Source organism: Eschrichtius robustus, chromosome X (assembly GCF_028021215.1).
Source record: "Eschrichtius robustus isolate mEscRob2 chromosome X, mEscRob2.pri, whole genome shotgun sequence".
Taxonomy (NCBI): Eukaryota; Metazoa; Chordata; class Mammalia; order Artiodactyla; family Eschrichtiidae; genus Eschrichtius; species Eschrichtius robustus.
In genome coordinates, this window is record NC_090845.1 from 15,115,410 (window position 1) to 15,136,316 (window position 20,907).

The 20,907-nt window shown below is 46.0% G+C and overlaps 1 protein-coding gene and 1 long non-coding RNA gene across 5 annotated transcripts in view; one reads left to right on the plus strand and one right to left on the minus strand.

Annotated features, from left to right (window-relative positions):
* The window catches only part of NHS (NHS actin remodeling regulator), a 342,843-nt gene that overhangs the window by 245,100 nt on the left and 76,836 nt on the right, over positions 1 to 20,907 (plus strand). The window contains exon 1 of one of the 4 annotated variants that reach the window (XM_068533133.1): positions 11,076 to 11,619. The exons of 2 other annotated variants lie outside the window; for them this stretch is intronic. In XM_068533133.1, coding sequence (XP_068389234.1) covers positions 11,568 to 11,619 — 52 coding nt within the window. In that variant the 5' untranslated portion in view covers positions 11,076 to 11,567. Of the gene's footprint in view, positions 1 to 11,075; positions 11,620 to 11,666; positions 12,597 to 20,907 lie in introns of those variants that run through there. One more of the 4 variants, XM_068533131.1, reaches the window with a different exon arrangement.
* Positions 7,840 to 20,907, minus strand: part of LOC137756684 (uncharacterized) — a 92,641-nt gene continuing 79,573 nt past the window's right edge. The window contains exon 4 of the long non-coding RNA XR_011072242.1: positions 7,840 to 8,584. This is a non-coding gene — a long non-coding RNA (uncharacterized lncRNA). The remainder of the gene's footprint in view (positions 8,585 to 20,907) is intronic.

The window sequence follows — 20,907 nt, forward strand, 5'->3', positions numbered from 1 at the left end:
ACAATTATGCTCGTTCCCTAGATGAGGAAAATGAGGCTTAGGGTATTTACATAACTTGCCCAAGATTACAGCTCAGACGATACAGAGCCAGGACTTGGACGCAAGTCTGTCTGGTTCCAAAGCCCAGGCTTTTTACCACCAGGTTATACTGCCTGTAAGGATTTGAAAATAATGACTCCGAACTAAATGTGGGAGTGATATTTTTAGGTTATCATACAGGTTAAGAGTTAAAAGATGTGCTATGGCTTACGCTACAGTCTCTGCTTAGGTCATCCAAAGTGAAGGAAACTTAGTTTTTATTTGAAGGAGCAAAAACCGATCAGCAGAGATGGCCCCGACCAAACTATGAGACTGTGAGCTGAGGTGTCAGACAAGGGACAGAACCAGTAGTGTCCCGTGTCTTCAGAAAACAAGAGTGGAGTAGGTAAGGCCTTTGACTTTCTCTTTCAGTTCCTAAGCTAGTTAACTTGACTGCCTGTAACTGATATATTTATTACCCAGCATTGTTTATCAGTGACATATTGTCCAAATATTCATTTCCTAGGAGAGGGTTGTAAATGTCTTCTGGAATCATAAAAGGTGATGGATTAACAAGTGCTAGAGGTGGTGGCAGGTCAAGGAGTTACAATGCAGGATTTCCCACGCCGCTGCTTGCAAGTGTCGGCAGTTCACATGTTGTTTCTCAGTGGTGAGAAAGGGGATAGTCTGTCCTCTGATGTCCTAACTTCAGCGTCCTGGTGAAGGTGTTTGCAGGGATTATACTTTATCTCATTCAAAGTTTTTGAGCAAAGTACCGAGTAGCAGGTATGATTACAGCTCTTCCTGGAGTTGCAAAAATCTGATTTTAAATGTCTCCCTTCTACCCTTGGCCATCTTCATACCATCATCTGCTTTCCCAGAGTTCCCAAGGCCACTTGCTCTGGATAGCTACCCAGCTGCTCTGTGCTGACAGCACTACTTGTTGGGTAGAACAGAGAACTCCTGGACTCATCATCCTTTCTAGTACTTTGAGATGAAAATGCATGTGTCTCTGAAGTTCCCTACGCCAGCCGGGAAAACTCTTGTTTTCTGAAGACACGGGACACTACTGGTTCTGTCCCTTGTCTGACACCTCAGCTCACAGTCTCATATTTTGGTCGGGGCCATCTCTGCTGATCGGTTTTTGCCCCTTCAAATAAAAACTAAGTTTCCTTCACTTTGGATGACCTAAGCAGAGACTGTAGCGTAAGCCATAGCACATGCAAAATTGTTTGCATTTTCTCATCACATCACGCTGTCTCACACACCCCCAGGCCGGTATACACTGTTCCCTCCCTAGAATGTTTTTGTGACCAGTTTCATACTAGTCCGTTTGGAAGCCTTGGCTTAAGCATCACCTTCCTTGGGAAGCCCTTCCTGAAATTGCCCAGGGGGATTTTGACATCTCCCCTTCCATAGCCCGTATGCTATACATGCCTATATTTTAGTGGTGCTTCCAAGGGCAGGCAGAGGATGAACTAGTACCCCTAAGGTGGAGATGGAGACGGGTAGACTCAGGTATGGCCCAAAGCAGCCTTCCAGAGATCTTTAAGATTTCTTATTGTATGCATCTATAAAATCTGCACTATTCTCTACATTGTTTAATATAAAACAATCTCCCCCCCGCCCCCCAAACAATTATTGAGTAGAACTAGTGGTCCAGGAAGATTCCCCACATTTTTCCTGTGGCTTCCTGAACCCTCAGGCACAACACACTGTATCTCGGGAGTATGTGTAAGTCCCTCTGAAAACCGTGTATAGCACAGTGTCTTTCTAGTCGGCTGTTCTATGAGCTTCTTCAGAGCAGGGACTAGGTCTTTCATCTCTGCTATAATATTTATAAGATTTTAGATACTCAAAAAATTTTTCTTGAATGAGTGAATCTTTCTAGTGATCTTGGGCATAATAAAGAACCAGTGTTATTAATCCTCAAAGAGATAAGACACTCCAGTTGTAGACCCCAAGGTCTCCATCAGCCCGCTATTCTGTCTAGTTATTCTTGCATTTCATTGGGCACTGGCATTTAAGATTAATTTTTAAAACCATCTTCTGGAGTTATGTTAACATTTATTCACTACCATGATACCGGTATTGTTTTCCACTCTTGTTCATGGCAAATGCGTATTTCCCCAGCAATACTGTGGAAGAAAGAAGGCTTGATGGGCAAACTTGGAACTCTAAATGCTATTTGTCACTTCTTTTCCATGGCAAAATTTGTCTTGAATTAAAAAGAAAAACTTAGAGATGAACTCTGGAACACTCTGAGGCTGGAGACTGACTGTATTCAAGCTTCTGTTTATAGGGCTTACTGCCCACAGCCTGAGGGAAGGGGAAGGAGGCCTAAAGCCAGAGTCACAAAGTGACATCCAGAATCACTGGAGTGGTCGGGGATGACCTCAGATTGGTCCTTCCTTCGGGTCTCTCGGGTTCTACCAGCATCATCATTGGGCTACCTTGGGTGTGTAATGTACATCCCAGGAAGCCAGAAACATTCATTCTTACACATTCTACTGACATTTGCATCTGTATGATCCTAAAACTCTTGTTTCTCTCAGGTTCAGACAAATGAACACCTGAAGCATCTGTTATCTCTCCTTTAAAAAAAAACTCAATTAAAAAAATCTTAAGTTTCTTAATAAATATTTGAGTAAAGGAGCTCCTCTGTGCAAAGCAACTTTCAACACATGATCCATTTATTATGAAATTATTCTTCAGAAACTTCCCACTGGTACCCTTCCTTCTTTAGAAATCAGTTACTCTTCGTAGAAATGCAACACCCTGCAAGAACAGGCCAAACGATGCCTCAACTCTCCTCTGTGTCACACTCCAGCTGGCTTCTCTAGTGTAGCTTCTGGTACATCATAGGGAGCGCACCCGGTCATTTCTCTTTCTGTTGTTCAACTTGACCCCATCCTTAAATGAAGAAACCTTCCCTCCCAGTTGGGCACGTAATAACTGTTTTTCCGTTTCCTCTGATCTGGATGTTTCAGTTCTGATTCCACCTGGAAGGCAACTCATGGAGGTCCCAGCCCAGAGCCTGAATCCATGTTCTTAAACTGGGCAAAGCTGTTGGGAAGCGGGGTCAGAGCCTGAACTGGGAGAAGCTGCAAACACTGGTATAGAGAGGGTTGTTTTTTTTTTTTAATTCATAAAGTTTCTCAGTAAAACATCGCCTTTTCTGGAACATAATTAGTACGTGTTGAACCACAAATGTAGAAAAATCACTGAAGGTACAGACCAACATATGTTCACAGAGCTACAAAGAAGGTTTCTTTCTTTCTCCTTTTCCTATACATGCTCCTTATAAAACCTTGCCAGAGTCAACTAACAGGGACCCCCTTTCATCACATACACTTTTTCCCAAGAAGTAAAATAAACTAAATTCATTCATTCACTCAGCACTGTAAATACCAAATGAAAAAACCATAGGTGTATAGATGTAAATACTGCCTCTGTAATTATTTTTTGTGTTTGTATAACTAGAGGACACCGAGAGAAAGAAAAGAGAAATTATTCAAAGTTCAAAGGTTCCCAGGTTTACTAAGAAAATTAGAAAAGAAAAAAGCCCAAGCATCCACATGCGAAGATAGCTGAATAATCAACTCATATGTTACTTTCCAGCACTTTCTTCAAAAGAAATGGCTTTTGATGAAACTGCTCGGATCTCCAAATGCGGAACGTTTTTCCTGTTAAATAAAGTTAGTAATTAATGTAGCAATTAAGAGTGCAGGAATTGATTTCACTATGTTGAAATTGCAACGTACAGCCAAGGTTGAGAACTACTGTTTGAGGTATTGAGTTGTAACCGTTATTTCTTCCTTTCTTAGATTGTCGAGTGTGGCCCTAATTTAGTTTGTAATTATTCTTTTCTTCCTTTTGAGGGTCTCCATCTGTAAGTTTCCCAGGTGTGTGGGAAGGAGAAGGGTATGCATCTCTTTCCCCCTGCCCACCTGTGTCTTTGGATACCCTATCTTCTTAAGAAGACAGCCATGACCGTAGTTGTTGAATATTACAAAACTGACACCACACCCTAATATACTGTAGTTCTTCTTGTTCCAGGGCGTTACTCCTCTTTTTCCCTGAGCGGGTTCTGGGGTTGAACACATCCTCTCTCCTTCACTTTCTTCTAACCACTGATCGACTCTTGAGGGCGGCTCTGGGCCACTCCCCTTGGCGAGTCTTTTCCCCAAACCACGTGACCCAACATCAGCCTGACAAGCCCAGGACTGAGGAGGGAAGGTGGGTTTCTGGGACTGAAGGCTATTCATAGGAAGTGTCTCTGAATTGGCACTTTCACGGGGTGAGAGTGCCGAGATAAGTAAATGAGATGAAGTGAAGACTTTGAGCTATGGCAATATTTGGACCCATCAAAAAGAAATTAGTTTTTTTAAAGAAGGTTTTAGTTTATTGATATCTGCACTTAAATTAACAATTCTCAACCCTTAGTATCTGTTTTGACAAGTGGTTAAAAATTTAATGAACTTCCTCAGTTGGTCTTTTCTGTGTAACAAAACACCCCAGTATTTAGTGGCTTAAAACTTAATGGGTGGTCCTTCTGGTTGAGCCCTGCAGGGCTTGCTTATGTGTCTGTAGTCACTCAGTTGGCACTAGATGCCCTAGGGTGGCCTCGTTCACATGTCTGGTGGTTAGCAGGCTATGGGTCAGAATGAGGGGGAAAGTGGGCCCCATGTGTCTCATCAGCCAACAGAATAGCCTAGCCCAGCCTTCTTCACAGAGTGGCAGTAAGCCTGGGTAGGCACCAAGATCAGCAGAAGTAGAAGTTGGAACGCATCTTGAGGCCTAGGCTCAGAACAGGTTCAATGTCACTTCCACTACATTCTGTTGGCCAAATTAAGTCACAAGGCCTGCTCAGATTCAGGGTGGAGAAATAGATTCCACCTTTTGATGGGAAGAGCTGAAAAGTACTGAAGCTCTTTTTTGAAATCTATACAATAACCAAGCACCCTTATTTGCAATTTTTAAAATATATAAATTAAAATGGATTTGGATTCCATATATATGTGTTAGCATATGGTATTTGTTTTTCTCTTTCTGACTTACTTCACTCTGTATGACAGACTCTAGGTCCATCCACCTCACTACAAATAACTCAATTTCGTTTCTTTTTATGGCTGAGTAATATTCCATTGTATATATGTGCCCCATCTTCTTTATCCATTCATCTGTCGATGGACACTTAGGTTGCTTCCATGTCCTGCCTATTGTAAACAGTGCTGCAGTGAACACTGTAGTACATGACTCTGTTTGAATTATGGTTTTCTCAGGGTATATGCCCAGAACCTAGTGGCAGGACAGGAATAAAGACGCAGACGTAGAGAATGGACCTGAGGACACGGGGTGGGGGAAGGGTAAGCTGGGAAGAAGTGAGAGAGGAGCACTGACATATATACACTACCAAACGTAAAACAGATAGCCAGTGGGAAGCAGCCGCATAGCACAGGGAGATCAGCTCGGTGCTTTGTGACCACCCAGATGGGTGGGATAGGGAGGGTGGGAGGGAGACACAAGAGGGAGGGGATATGGGGATATATGTATACATACAGCTGATTCACTTTGCTGTACAGCAGAAACTAACACAACATTGTAAAGCCAGTTACACTTCAATAAGGATGTTATAAAAAAATGGATTTAGAGTTCTTCCACTAATAAGGTAACTCTCACCTGCATTCAAATAGACTTTGTAAGTGGGACAGAAGGGGTAGGAATTGCCCGTGGCCATGACAATGAGTGATCCGTGTAAATACTATCTACCATGTGGGTCATAGTGTTAAAAGATTGTGAACAGCTATCCAAAAGGCAGTGTGGTGAGGTGGAAAGAGCATGAGCCTTGGAATCAGACAGATCCAAGTTCAAACTCCATCGCCCCAACTTTTAGCCGGATGGCCTTGGACAAGTTACTTAACCTCTCTAAGCATCAGTTTCCTCAACCATAAAACAGGAATAGTAATACCTAAGGCATAGGGCTGTTGTGAGGATTAAATGAGATTATGGTATAACACCCAGTACATAGTGAAGAGCCATTTCATGCTAGTTTCCTTCCCCATCCCCTTAATTTTTTGAAATTCATGTGCAGTGGACGTAGTAACTTCTACTTAGAATCAAAGCTGCCCAGTTGCTTTCTCTGCCAGCTACCAGTTTTTCTTTCTCCACATACTGTATATTTTAGAGAGATGACCGTGATATAGTATTTTTCAACCTGGGATCTTGGCAGTATTTGTAGACATAAGCTTACAGGTAACAATTCCAAGACGATTCTTGGTTTCGGTGCTACAAATTATTTCGCATTTTTGCATTGTGCATAGGTTGGTTTTCTTTATGGTCTGGATATGCTGAGGAATTCTGGAAACTCACCATCAGAAAAGAAGGCTTTGAAATGATGATGGGAATGATGTTCTCTCAGAAAGGATGCATCTACATTGGATAAAGTTTGCAAACATCTAGGAGCTCTAAATAGTGAGGTTGGTCTTTGGGGGCTTAAAGCAGGCCAGATTGGGCAAAACCTGTGCTTCTCTGATGCATTCCATGGGGCTCCATTTTGGCTAAATCATCATAATTCCCATCAAGACAGCACAGAATGATAATGGTTTTATTTATTATTTTATATGCATTGCCAGTATATGCAAAGCTTTATAGCTTGCCATAAATCGAGAGGGATTATCACAGCTGTTACTTATTTTAACAGGTCACAATACAGTAGTTGATGCCAGATGGTTTTGAGAATTTTGAGAGAGAAATCTTATACAGGCAGCCATATAGATACTAGCTTGGGTAGTTGGGCCCTGAAATTAATTTACATTTGTTATGACATAAAGTATATATGAATAAACACATAGTTCCTTATGAACGAGTGAGCCACTTTATAGCAGTGACTTCTTGTGGAAGTCGCGGGGTCTCCTGTGAGCAGTGGACGGGGGCAGCGGTAGCGACGTGCTGCTGCTAATAGGAGAGATGAGGAGTAACGCTCCGCCACAGCCATAGCTGTGCAGGGACATCCAACTTGCTCCAGGGAAATAAACTTTGGCGGCCAAACTGGGTTTCGGTCATTGGAGCCAAAGAGAGTAAAGCGGGGAAGCCACCTTAGGGAAACATATGGAGAGGGTGTGTATCGTGGAGAGTGGAGCTGGAATTGGGATCCCCAAGGTCACCAACAAGGTCAGCCTGGGGCAAAAAGGTTACCCAGGCTGGGCAGATCCCAGAACATATTACTGCCCTTGCAGATGCTGAAATTTACGTGTAGGGTGGTCAGTTCTGGATGATCAGCAGAAATGGCAAGAAGAAATAAGAACTGATGATGAGGAATCATTTCAGAAGGTGGTGCTGGTTCCAGGTTTCATAGAACAATAGGCTTCCAGCGCGAGACCTAGCGAAAACCTCCCAGATCATCTCCACCCTCCTTGTTCTATAGATGAAGCAGCAGACCAAAAGGATCACTTACATACGGTCATCTTGGTTCTTTCAATAAAATAGTGAAATCAGACTGTCAGGGTATGTGGAGTCTGTAGGCCTCTCCCCAAATCTCTCCCCTTGATCTGCCCCACCAATGTGTCTCCTGCTGCCCACCTCATGCTGGGAAGGGACAGCATCCCCACCTATCAGAATAATCCAAAGACCAGGTCTAAAGCACAGCTGGGTTTCCTGGTAAATTGTCCCAAGATATAAAGATAATATACCACCTCTGGAACAGGAATAAAATTTTTTAGCCTTTTCCAGTCGATTCTTCCAGCTCCTATAAGATAGGTGTCAACAAAATAATTAAGCAGGAAAGGCGAGTTTAAAACAGATTTGGGGCATATGATGGGTATCCTCTATGTGTAGAAAATCAGGAAGTGACAGTATTTTGAAAGTTGAATAGCCCATGGATGTCAAGGGACAGAATTAGAACCTTTATTGTAGATTCCCCCCAAGATGACTAGTAGGAGAATTAAAGCTTTGAAAATTTGTAGGCTAGACAATGCCAAAATGCCCCACTCTTTTCAGAGATGCATTAACTTCAGCTCTCTGGAACACAGCACTAAGCCTGAAAGTAAGTGGAAGGAGCTTCCCAAGGCTGCAAATAGTTGTCGGCAAGCCCACGCACTTTCTCACTTAGGTTCTTGCTCAGACCACTAGTAACTCTTCTTCAATGGGCAGATGTTACCCAGCCATGGTGTCTGTTTTCCTCAGCCCACCGTGGATTCAAACTATGGGGAAGGACCTAGAAGAAGGGTGAGAGAGGAATGATAGTGGGGACTAAACATCAGGGAAAGAGCTTGGAAGTCCAAAAAGGAGTCTTTGAAATGTGTTGCCATAGAGACCAATAATAAGCCTTCTTAATAAAGACCCTAAGTAATCAGCAAAGCATTAAATTGTGTTTTGTATCATCTGATTAAAGAGATAGGAAAGTGAATTGCTCAAGGTAGGCAGGCTAATTCTGGTAATCAACCCCCAACATTTCAGTGGCTTCTTTCTCACACTGCAGTCTAATGCAGGTCGGCATGCAGTCATTTGGTACCCAGGCGCCTTCCATCTTGGGGTTTCTCCACCCTGTAGAGCCTCTGTGTTCCTCCTGCGGGGGAGAGAAGGGAGTGTGTGTAGGAACGGGCAGGAGCTTTTCTGGGCCAGACCTGGAGGCACACAGCCCTTTCCCACATCCCACTGGCTAGCACACAGTTGCATGGCTGCACTTGACTGCGAGGGAGGCTGGCTGGAGGAGAAAGACAGAGACAGTTTGCTGAACAACTAACTAGCCAGTCTCTTCCGGGGAAAGTATAAAATATGCTCTGACACAACAAGGAGCTTCAGTAAACTGCTCTTGGTAGGATAAACTTGAATTGTATGGAAAATCACCTATGGAGACTTATACACTTCCTGGTAGTACCAGTTAAAGGGAATAGTCCTGTCCTGAGTCACACTGAAGGATCAGAGGCTGGCAAACTAGGGCCCTCAGGCCAACTCCCACCCCCCGTCTGTTCTGTGCATAAAATTTCATTGGAACACAGTCACATCCATTCATTTATGCCTTTTGAGCTATAACAGCAGAATGGAGTCATGGCAGCAGAGACCGCATGGCTTTCAGAGCCTGAAATATTTATTATCTGGCCCTTTACAGAAGGAGTTTGCTGATCCCTGCTCTAGATCATCACTGTCCTAAAGGGAGGACACACTTGCAGTTCTTTTCCTCCTGAGACCTGGTACCCTTGGCTTACAGAAAAAACAAGCAGGACACCCACATGGGCTGGGATGTAAACTCCGCCCTTAGAATGCCAGCTCCAGCAGGGCCCAGAGTCTGCTCTGTCCCCGCCAGAACCCAGCACAGTAGCTGGCATCTAAGCGATGTTCAATAAGTACTTCTTTTTGGACCCTCAAGCCATAGGAAGCCTCAGGGACCCTAACCACCTTATAAAGGGGGTAGGGAACTCAGAAAAACTACAATATGAGCATGTGCGGGAAGGTCTCAAGGAAGGAACTACCTTCACTGGGCTTTTATTATGTGCCAGGCACCATCATGGTGCTTTGTCTCTATTATTTTATTTCCTCTTCCTAACAACCCTATAAATTAGGCATTCCTGTTTGCATTTGACAAGTGAGGAAACCAAGGTTCAGGGAAGTCAAATGATTTTCCAAAGGCCATACTGCTAAGAGTGGAGGAGCTAGGATTCAAACACAGGTCTTTCCGGGACCAAAGTCCAGGGTTGTTTTGGGGGTTTTTTTCTCTCTTTTTTTTTTTTTCTCTGTACCACAGGACTTGCTAAAACCTTATCCAGATGTAAGTAATCTAGTTATATCATTATTTTCATCACCACTGTTAACAACAACGTCATTATTGTAAAGGTCAGTGCGAAGGGGAAGACATGGATGGCCATTTTCATCACTTAATATTGAGTTCTGCAGGCCTCACTGCCAAGGCTCTCCCTTGATAGAGCAGCCCTGAAAACCCGGAGCAACATGGTTCATCTCCTTGGGATGTGTGATTAGTAATTTGGCCACCAGCTCCCCATGATCTTGCCAGGGATCGCTGTAGAGGGTGGCCATTTTGCTTGTCCGAACATAAACTCTCATTTCAGGGCCTGAGCGGTTTGAGTCCACACGTGGCGGGGCTCCCCATGCTCTAGTGGAGTCTGTCCCGGAGCGCTCTGCGCACCTTTAACAGGCTCCCGGGTGCTGCTGGTCCTTTGATGAGCAAGTCTAAGGGAAAGACTTCCCTGTTCTGTTCAGCAGCTCTGACTGGCCTCCCCGCCCACCCCACACCCCCCGTGGCCACTCCACTAGGCCTCCTGGAGACTAAGGAGCGGTGGGTACTGCCCCCACTGACACCTCAGTGACGTCTGGCATTCTTGATCATGCCGCCTTCATGAAACCCTTTGGTCCCTCGGTTTCTAAGAGGGGGCCCTCCCACCCTCCTGGTCTGCTGTCTCTCTGACTCCTGTCTGTCTCTGGTGGGCTCTTTTCCTTTGCCTACCCACCCCTTAAACTTTGGGGTTCATGACTCTTCTCAGCCTCACTGGGGGACTGACAGTGCCACCTCCTCCCACTTCATCCCTCCTGACCTAGCCACGCTCTATCTTCCAGGGGGGACTCCAGCCACATTCTCCAGTCTCTGCTGGAGGCTGGCAGCCCTCCGAGGAGGTTGGTGTGAGTGGGGTCAGAGGAGAGCAGCCAACCCAGACTAACTTGGGTTGCATGTGGTACTTATGTGACCACAGTCATAATTCATAGTAATGCCAATTAGGAAATGCTCTCTACCAGTGCTTGCGCAAACCCTGTGATTTCTTGTGACCTTGGCAAGTCGAGTGTTTCACCACAATTTGTGAATTATGGAAGAGTCAGGGGCCTCGTGGACGCAGTACTGCTCTGGCATGCAAATCTGCCCAGGGCATAAATCTCCCTATTTGAAAATAGGTAGCCTGGTCAAAAAATAGTCAAGTTTTCCCTAAATGGGTTTCCAAGGCATCAAGACAAATGACCAAAAACTGCCTCCCACAAGGTACATTTTGGATAATTTCATTCACTGGTTTTTCCCTTGTTATATATTAGGATATATCCCATAAGTATTGTGTTTTACGTGGCCCTAAATGGCTTTCTGTCTTCTGCATGTGGTTGTCATACATAGAACCTGCCAGCCTAAGGCATGGGCACACACTGCCATGGCTTTTAACCCTGGTTCATCCTGAGTTGGTTTAATTACCCTTCCCTGGAGATTAGCACGTCGCTGGGAAGGCACTGTCTTTGCAGTGTTTTTAAGCCTGGGCAGGGTGACTTGTGTCTAGGCTGCGAGGTTTCGGAGATGACTAGGGGGAGGGGACGCAATGTTACAATATTCGGGCCGCTCTAATCCTGTTACGCGCGTGGGCACATTGCTCCACGCCGGTCTCTGTCCTCCCTCTTGCCCCGGCTGGAGGAGTTGGCACGATCGGCGTCTCTGATTCCTCTGCTGTTGGCCAGAGACCAGGGAGCCGGGAGGTGAGAAGGGAGCCACGGGGGTGCGGTGCTGAGCAGCCGCGGTCGGTCCAGCCTGATGGTGATGTGCCGAGCCCGCCGCCACTCTGGGCATGGGTAACGCGCAGCACAAGCGGTCGCGCTACCGGAGAAGGAAACGCACAGGTACCAGAAATCCGGATCCGGGATCCTCCGCAGCCCCCCGCTTGTCTCCGTGCACAGGGCCCGCGTTGTGGCCGGCTCCCGCGCGCCACCGAGTTTGGGGCTGGGGTCTGAGTCCTGCAGCTCACTGCGGCTGGCAGCAGGGGACGGATTATTTTTAGCAGGTTCCCTTTAGCCCAGTGGAGCCAGGAGATGCTCACAGAGCTGGGCGGCTGTCTGCAGAGCGTTGGTGCAGCCGTGCCTGCTGCCCGGGAGGTTTGGCTGCCGCAGTCCCCTCCATTCACTGGGCTGTAAATCGAAGCTGTCTACACAGGCAAGGCGCTCGATCCCAGCGTGGCCCGGGGGCTACGTCCCGCCCAGGTCTTCCGGCACCTGATTTCCCAGTGGTCAATTAGGTGTCTCTGCCTGCAGCATTGAAGCAGTGGAGGGGCCAATGCCCCGGCTTTGATGGAGTGCGCCGTGCGCAGAGACCTCCCCAGTCGACTTCCTCATCAGAAGGCAGCATCCATTCATAATTCTCTCTCAGCCTGTGGACCGAGTTTGGCTGGAGCTGGGCATGGACTCCTGCGATCTCCCTTTTTGCATCTGAAGCAGAAACTAAGATAAAAAGGAAAACGAAGGGGGAATGCGGTCCTAACGCAACGAGGCGCTGAAAAGCCCCCGAGAGGCCTCTCCTTTGCGGGGAGAGGGAGAAGAGGCAGATCGCGAGCCCAGCGCCCCAGCCAGCTGCTGCTTCGCTGCGGAGCCGGCACGCATGCCTACCTCACCTGACGGCCGCATTCCCGGGGAGCCGGCGCGGGGCCCGGCGGCGCGCCCAGGGCGCACGGGCGGTAGGATTTCTGCAGCGGGGGAACGATGCGCCGGCGGGCTTCCCAGGGCCGAGCCCGAGCCTGAGCGGGCACCCGGGGAGGCTAGCCTCGGCGCGGCGCCCCACCGCAACCCCCCGGGATGCTCTGCGACTCACAGCCCAGGCCACGCGGGTGTGTTTGAGATGGGACCAGCGTGGTGGGGAGGGGGTAGGGGTAGGTGACATCATTTTTAACTAAATTTTCACACCTCTGGGTGGTGGGTGAACTTAGGGAACGGAGGAAGCAAGAGACACAGCCCCGCCGCGCGCTAGCCTCAGAGGAAATAACCCCGGCCGAGGTCTGAGAGCCGGGTTCCCTTGGCAGAGCAGAGGGAGGATGAGCGGGCGGTCAAGGTGGACCGCACATAGCTCCAGGGGAGGAGGGGAGCCTCTCTCGCTTTCAGGGGTCTTTTTTTTTTTTTTTTTTTTTAAAGCATATTGCAGCTGCAGTTTTGAAGTTTGCCGCCTCCTCCCCACCCCCCAGCCCGGCTTTTGGGGAGGGGCAGCACTCTTCCACACGGCTGCCTGGGCCTTTACTAGCTGGGTGGAGGGGGCTGCAGGGGTTGCCTGGTCTGGTGGCCGACAGGGACTCGAAGGCACTGTTAAGTGGGAGGGCACCCTAAGGCTCGGCCTTCCAAGAGCTCTGAGGGCTAGGGAGAAGTTGGGGATACCTCTTGGTGCCCCATCCTGTTTTCCTGCCCTGCCACTTGGCGTTGGGTGACATTCTGCCTGTGCAGGGGTTTCACTGTCATGGAGCTGGCTGTGATGCTGTAAGGCAAATGGACTATTAAGGATGAGCTGGAAAAGAGAGGCGAGAGAGCTGGAGCTTTTCCTTTTGTGGCAGTGTTAACCCCATCAAGCCTGCTCCCTTGGCACACCTGTCCACCTGGGTCACCGTCTGTGGGCTTGAGTAGGTCTGCTGGCTGACTAGCCCTGCCGGCCGGTGGGCCAAAGCTGGACCTGCCCAGGGCCTGCCAGGCCCGGAATGGGTGGACAGTAAAAGAGCAAAGCCGCACCTGGTGCCCCCTCAGGGGAAGATTAAGCAGGCCCGCCACGATGGTGCGCAGTGTTTTAGCCATAGTGTGCTCTGCTCTTGAGTTTGGGAGCTCTTGCTTTATGAGGTTTTTATTTTATAGTTTCGTGCCTCCTGGTCACCAGTTTGTTTTTCACAGCTGCTTGTGAGCAAGACAAAGATAACAGCATCTAAAAATACCCTGTGGCTGGAGATGCAGCTTAGCTTGACCCCACTATTACAAGGATGGGGTCTCCCTTCCCAGCTGCGTGAGGGTGAGCCACACTGGGCCCCCGGACAGCCTGTGACCAGGTCCACACATCCTTCAGAGCAGTTCAGCCACCAGTCTCAGGACAGGGTGGGGACGCTAGGAAGCTGGTCTGTGTGAGAGAGCAGCAGCCCATCATCCATCCCTATGTGAGGTCCTAAGCAACTGGGCTGCAAGACTGGGGGATGGGAGTCCAGACAGAGACCCTTCCCCAGCCCCCAGCCATGGGTATCTGCAGCTTTACATTCCCTCTGAGTTCTGCCTAGCCGTATGTGGGGCTTCCTCTTCTGTGCCTAGGGGCCAGCAGGCCACTCCCCGCAAAGGAGTTTGGCCTAGAATACAGAGGGACCAAAGGGTCCAGGTGGTGCTTAAATCATGCCAGCTTCCTGGGTGCAGATAGTAGCTGAGGTGCCGCTCTTTCTTTTCCAGATGGAAATCCCTGGACAATTGAGTGAGGAATCTCTTCTTGGTAATTGAGAGGTACCCAGTCTGTCTGAAGGGGACCGCCCCCAGCTGATGGGGAAGGTACCACATGGAAGGGAGACAGGAAGGGACTGAGGACTTCTGTGATCCTAGCGGATGGTGGGAAGCTCAGATCTCCTCCTGTGGGTTCTGGATCCCTTGAGCCTGCCAGGGCTTTCCCGTTATTTATTTTCAAAAGCCTTAATTTCCCCCATGTTCGCCTTTTCTTTGGCAGCAAAGATGGCAAAGTCCAGCTTGAAGAAAAAAGGACCCATCTGTTCTTGATCTGGTTGAATGATGAGACTTTTTTTTTTTTTTTTTGCAAAAATGCATTGGTAACGGCTGAAAAAATGTAAATGCCTAACTTTTTAACCGTGAAAGAAATAAACTAAAGAGTATGGGAATTTAGGAGGGAAGGTGTAAATTACCACCATCAGTTCCCTATTCAAGATGGAACCTACTGGGTGATTCTCTCCTCCTTTTCAAAGTGAATTTTGATCTTAAAATTTTACCTTTATTTTCTGTAGGTAGGTCAGAAATATAATCATCGGGACAATATTAAGATAGAGTTTGCTTTGGGAGAAGGAAGAGACCGGGAAACAGAGCACCTCTGATAAATCGTCTAATCATTCCTGATTAGTCTTCTATTAGAGGCTTGAGAATATTTGCTGGTTTATCTTTAAAATGTCCCTCATCTCTGTGTTCCCTACACAAGATGCAAGATTACTGATGATTCAATGTAGCCAAAAGGCCCAGTGGAACACTAGCTAACTCTTTGGCACCCTGAGAAGAGCCCATGGGAGGGCCATGAGTTGGGATTCAGATTTCCTAAAGACTTCATTGTCTTGGCTCTTCCTGTACAAATAAGATGTCAGTGATCTCTTGCACTTAAACAGAAAAAGGCTGCTTCCTCTTGAAGCTCAGAACCTGAATCAGCAATTAACTAGAGACTCACACTGAGTGTATGGATTAGGGAATACTGTAACAAGTAAGTCCCAGATCTCAGGATGTTAACACAATGCAGTTTTTTTTTTAATCATATAAAGCCTAATCAACTTTTGGCTTGTGATGACAAGGAACCTGGTCTCATGCCCTCTTGCAGCTCTGCTATCCCCTAGGGCCTTGGAGTCCCTCCTGGGTTCCTTTGCATCTAGCCAGCAGGAGGGGAAAGAGAGCACAGCATGGAGGACTGGAAGTAGCACACCTCATCACCACCCACATTCCACTGGCCAGAACTCAATCACATGGCCACATCAAACTGCAAGGGAAGCTGGGAAATGTAGTCTGTGCCGCAGCAATAAGCTCTCTGGCATGGAAGATGCCCCCTTTTTTTGCTCTACTTTGGGATTGGATTTGGCTCTGGGCAAGTCACGTGGCCAAATACATATCTCCATCTCAAAAACGGTGGTAATTCCACTTGCCCTTTCCTGTCTCAGGATTTGGAAAGGTATTGAGACATAAAAGGTTCCTAGAGGGACCATCTGGTCTAGCCTCTTTAGGCGAGGTCATTGTATTATCCCCCATGTTATAGATCACTTGCCCAATGTGACACAGCTAGCTTATGGCAGGGCTGCAATTAGAATGTAGGTCTCCATCTCTTGGCTCAGTGCTCCTTCTGCCATGCTCTGTTCACTCTGCCCTCTTATGAAAACAGTTATATAGGATATAGTTTCAGAAAGCTGATACAGTCCCTAGATAGCCTTCATCTTGTATAGTCACTAAAAACGGGTATTTGTATTACTTAAAGTCCATGTGAGTTTGTTGTTGTTGTTGTTTGTTTTTTACTGTAGAACCACTTAGAGTTAGGCTCAGAAGAGCCAGGCACTGGTCTATGCCCTGTACATATATTATTAACTCATTTAATCCTCACAATAACCTTGCGAGTGAGGGACTATTATTATCCCAACTTTATAGATAAGGATGCTGAGGCACAGAGAAGTTAAGTAACTTGCCCAGGGTTTTACAGCTAACAAGTGACAGATCTGGGATTTGATCCCAGGTGATCTGGCTCCCGAATCCAGCCCTGGATCATCTTGCTACACTCCATCTCTGACCTGGTGGGCTCCGTGTCCAGCCCTCTCTAGCGTGTCCAATCAACACAGACCCTGAATCTCAGGATTTAATATTCTGAGTTTCTTCTCTTAGTGAATGACCTTGGAGGTCCATGACAGGGAGCCATTTGTAAATTTACTGAGGCATGAATTTGAGCCCCCAGCATATGAAAATGATACACAGGATTAAGCTACGTAGCTAGTGAGAGAGCCCAATCCCTGACCTCCGGCTCCGACAGCCTAGTGAGGATTTTTTTTTTTTCCTTAAAAATTTTTTGGTCTATTCATCACTGGGTAGGCGGTAACTATTATGAAGTAATAAAAATGTTTGTTTCCTTGTGAAAAGCTGCCATCAAATGAGGAAGGACTTTTCAGTCCAACCTTAAAAGGCAGTTGACTTGATAGGGGTGGGGCGAGGCCAGCATAGCCATTTGACCCTTGAGGTAATTGCTAGTTGGGGTTGTTTTGTCTATCTATTGTTGTGTAAGAATCCACCCCAAAACTTAATGGCTTAAGAAACAACAGCCAGTCGGTTGGTCCAAGATTCTGCAGTGTTGGACACGCTCACTGGGCAGTTCTTCTGATAGTCTTAGCCGGTGGCCAGTCAGTTGGTATGTCGTCACCTGGGGGCTAGGCTCCGCTGGGATGCTGGGTTGGCTGTGCTTCTGTCTCTTTCTGTGTAGTAGTCTCAGGGCCTGTCCAAGTGGCCTTGCCAGCAGGGCAGCTGGACTTCTTACCTAGTGGCTTAGGGTCCCCAAGAGCGCAAAGGCAGAAGCTTCCAGGCCGTCTCAAGGCTGGGCCTGTGACTTGTTTTACCAACAAGATGACACAAGTCACAGGACCAGCCCAGACTCCAGGGCAGGGAATTAACCAAGGGCGTGAATACCAGGAGGGGTGGAAACAGACTACCTACCACAGTGGTGAACTCTGAAGCTTCTGTATTTACAGATTTGAGCATTCCCAAAGGTCTCAGGAGAAGTTGACTGTACATTAAAATGTAGGTTAAATACATCTATTACTTTTATACTCCAGTGGAGAAAGACAGTTATATATGCCTGCTTCTTTCTCCACCCCCAAACTAATGAACCACTTATGACCATGAAAGCAGTGAGGCTGCAGATGTGACTGCCCAAAAGGAAAGGGAACTGAAGCGTGTGACTTCTGTTCTCTTGCCCCTCGCAGACTGTGTCTCAGCGGTATTGATTTTTTTAAAAAGTATCAGTACCCACCCTCAAGTCAGGAGCATGCCAATTGGATCAGGGGACAAGACTATTTCTGATCTCCACCTCCTCTTTCCCAGCAAGTCACACATTCTGAGGTGACTTACTTAGCATGCATAACAGGATGGAGAGCTGCTCTCCTGTAGAAATGGGCTAGTGGGTTCAATCCGTCAGGGTTCCATTTCGGATCATCTTCCCCAGGCCCTCGAGTCACTACAGCCAATGGGGGTGCAGTGGCTACTTTGATGCACCACCTATATCCCCCTTCCTCGTCAGGACTCAAGCACTTGTTCCCCAAGCACTCATTCGTCAGAGCTGGGCACTGGTGGCTGACGCCTCACAGCCAAGTCCCTCTTTGGGAATTGTCCTTGAAGAGAGCCACCTTGCCCAAGGTCACAGCCCTTCCCAGGTCAGCGCACATCCAATGACTGGTCACGCTGCCTCAATTCAGGACAATTCCGCAGAGCTATCCCAGCTCCAGAGCTCCCCCATGGGGCTGGCTGATGCTTTGTTGTGACTGTATCACAGCCCAACTTCTCTCTCTGCCCCAGTCCTGCTTAATTCCCTCCAAAGGTCTTGACCTGAAGAGCATTTGCTACTAAGCTTCCCACACACCAACGTCTATCTCAAAGTCTGCTTCCAGGAAACCTGACCCAAGATAGGAGGCTTGGAGACCAGGTTACTGCCTGCTACGGACTGGGCCACTGTGAGCACACACAGAAGCAGGACACACAGCATGGGCCTTCCCCAAACTCTTCCAGTTGGGAAGAGATGACAAGTACTTAAGCAACAATATGAGAAAATGAGCAAACATAATGTAATGTGTGTCTGGTGCCTCAATGATTTCTTCCCCTCCTTGCTCTACCCCTCACAACTTCCCCCAAAGTTATGTTTTCTAGGGGATGGGTGATTCATGACATTGATTATATGGTTAACAATTGTGCCTAAGCGCTCTCCCACCTGATTATTTCTTCCTTTGGGCATGGCACTGGCAATCAAAATTTATCTTTCAAATTAAGGCTATAATTATATTTTGATAAAGATCCAGCAATTCAATGAGAATGAAATTCTGAGGGTTGCCAGGATACGGATGACTCTGGGTTATGGAGAAGGGTTTGCATGCAGAATACTAATAGGTGGTTCAGCACTCTTATCTAGACCTTTCCGATAGCGTCTGATAATGTAGGCCCGTCAAGTACTGTTTCTCTGCTATTATTCTAGGAGGATAAAAGCGATGAAAGATATAAGCAGGGCTTTATGAATGAAAAGGTGATTCATCAGATGTCTTTTGGTCTATCGCACTAGAGTTAAGAAACAGAGTAATAATTATGTGGTGTTACCTCAAAAGGAGGTAGGAGACAAAAAGCTTCCGCTTATTTGCTTGCCTCTTTTATTGTAAATAAAAGCAAGATGTCTTAGACGTTGGGTTATTGTTATGTGTTGGGAGGTAGGGACCTGCGTTTGCAATGGTGTTGACTCCCGGAAAAATGGAAACAGTGGAATTATGTATGGTGTCATATTCTAGTTTTCCTTTACCTTTTGTTTCTCTTTTACACTGTCTGATTATTACTCACTCATTGATTCGACAAATATGGAGTCCCAAGTATCGTGCGGGTCCTGCCGAGGGATCTAAGAAAGTTTAAGATGGATAACTGCATATGAAAATAATAACAGTACATTACAGTAGCACCCAACATGGTTTTTTTGGGGTGGCGGAAGGGGTAATTTTAAAATCGAGATATAGTTTAACATACAATTAAGTTGTGTACACATTTTAAGTGCTGAGTTCAGTGAGCTCTGACATAAACGTTTGTGCAACCACCTCCCAAAATAATATATAGTACATTTCCATCACCCCCCAAATTTTAGTACCCCTTTCCAATCTTCCACCCACTTTGTCAACCATTATTATGATTTCTGTCACATAGATTAGATTTGCCCGTTCAAGCACTACATATAAATTGAATCATACAGTATGATTTTAAAAAAATATCTGGCCTCTTTCATTCAGCATAATACTTTTTGAAATTTACTCATATTGTTTTATGTATCAGTAGTTCATTCCTTTTTACTGCTGAGCAATAATCCATTGTAAGAATACACCACAGTTTACCTATTTAGTTGAGCTGTATCCAGTTTGGGGCCATCATGAATAAAGCTGCTAAGAATACTTTTGTACAAGTCTTTTTGTAGATTTACATTTTCATTTTTCTCTTGGGTAAATACCTAGGAGGGAAAATGCTTAGTCATAGGTTAAGTGTATGTTTAGTTTTACAAGAAACTGGCAGAGATTCTTCCAAAATGGTTGTACCATTTTACACTCCCACCAGCAATGTATCAGAGCTCTATAGAGTTGCTCTGTATCCCCGCTAACACTTGGTACGTCAGTAGTCATTACAGTGGATATGAAATGGTATCTCATTGTGGTTTTAATTTGAATTTCTCTGCTGACAAATAATGTTGAATATCTTTTCATGAGCTTACTAGACATTCATATATATCTGTCTTCTCTTCTGAAATGTCATTATGCCTTTTCCTCATTTTTAATTGGGTTCTTTGTTTTTTTATTATTGATTTGTAGTAGCTCTTTATATACTCTGAATGAAAGTTCTTTGTCAAATATATGGATTGCAAATATTTATTCCCAGCCTGCGCCTTGCCAATTTATTTCTAAATGGTATTCTTTTGCTGAGCAGACATTTTTAAAATTTTGACAAAGTCCAGTTCATCAGTATTCTCTTGTGTGGCTAGTCCCTTTGAACCCTGTCAGAGAAATCTGCTTCCCTTAAGTTCATGAAGATTTTGTCATGCATTCTGTTCCAGAGATTTTATAGTTCTAGCTTTTGTGTTTAGGTCTGTGATCTTTATGTAATTACTTCTTGTGTATGGAGTGAAGTAGGGGTCAAAATTAATTTTTTTCCCATATGTATATTCAGTTGTTCCAGAACCATTTGTAAAACAAACAAACAAAAAAAGAAAAACCTTTCTTTTCCCCCATTGAATTGATTTAACGCCTTTTTCAAAAAATCAATCAACTGTATGTGTGTGGGTCTATTTCCGGACCCTTTGTTCTGCCCCATTGATCTATATGTCTGCTCTCTTGCCAAAACCACCCTGTCTTGACCTCTGTAGATTTATACTAAGTCTTGAAATCGGGTAGCATAAATCCTCCCAATTTGTTCTTCTCTTTCAAGATTATTTTAGCTATTCTAGAACCTATGCATTTTCACATACATCTCAGAATCAGCCTGTCAATTTCTTGAAAAAATGCTGGGATTTTGATTGGCCATTGATTTGAATCGATAGATGAATCTGGGGAGAATAGACATCTTTAACAATGTTGTGTCTTCTAATCCCTGAATATAGTATAGCTTTTGATCACATGGGCCTTCTACAATTTCTCTTAGGAATGTTTTGCAGTTTTTAGGGCA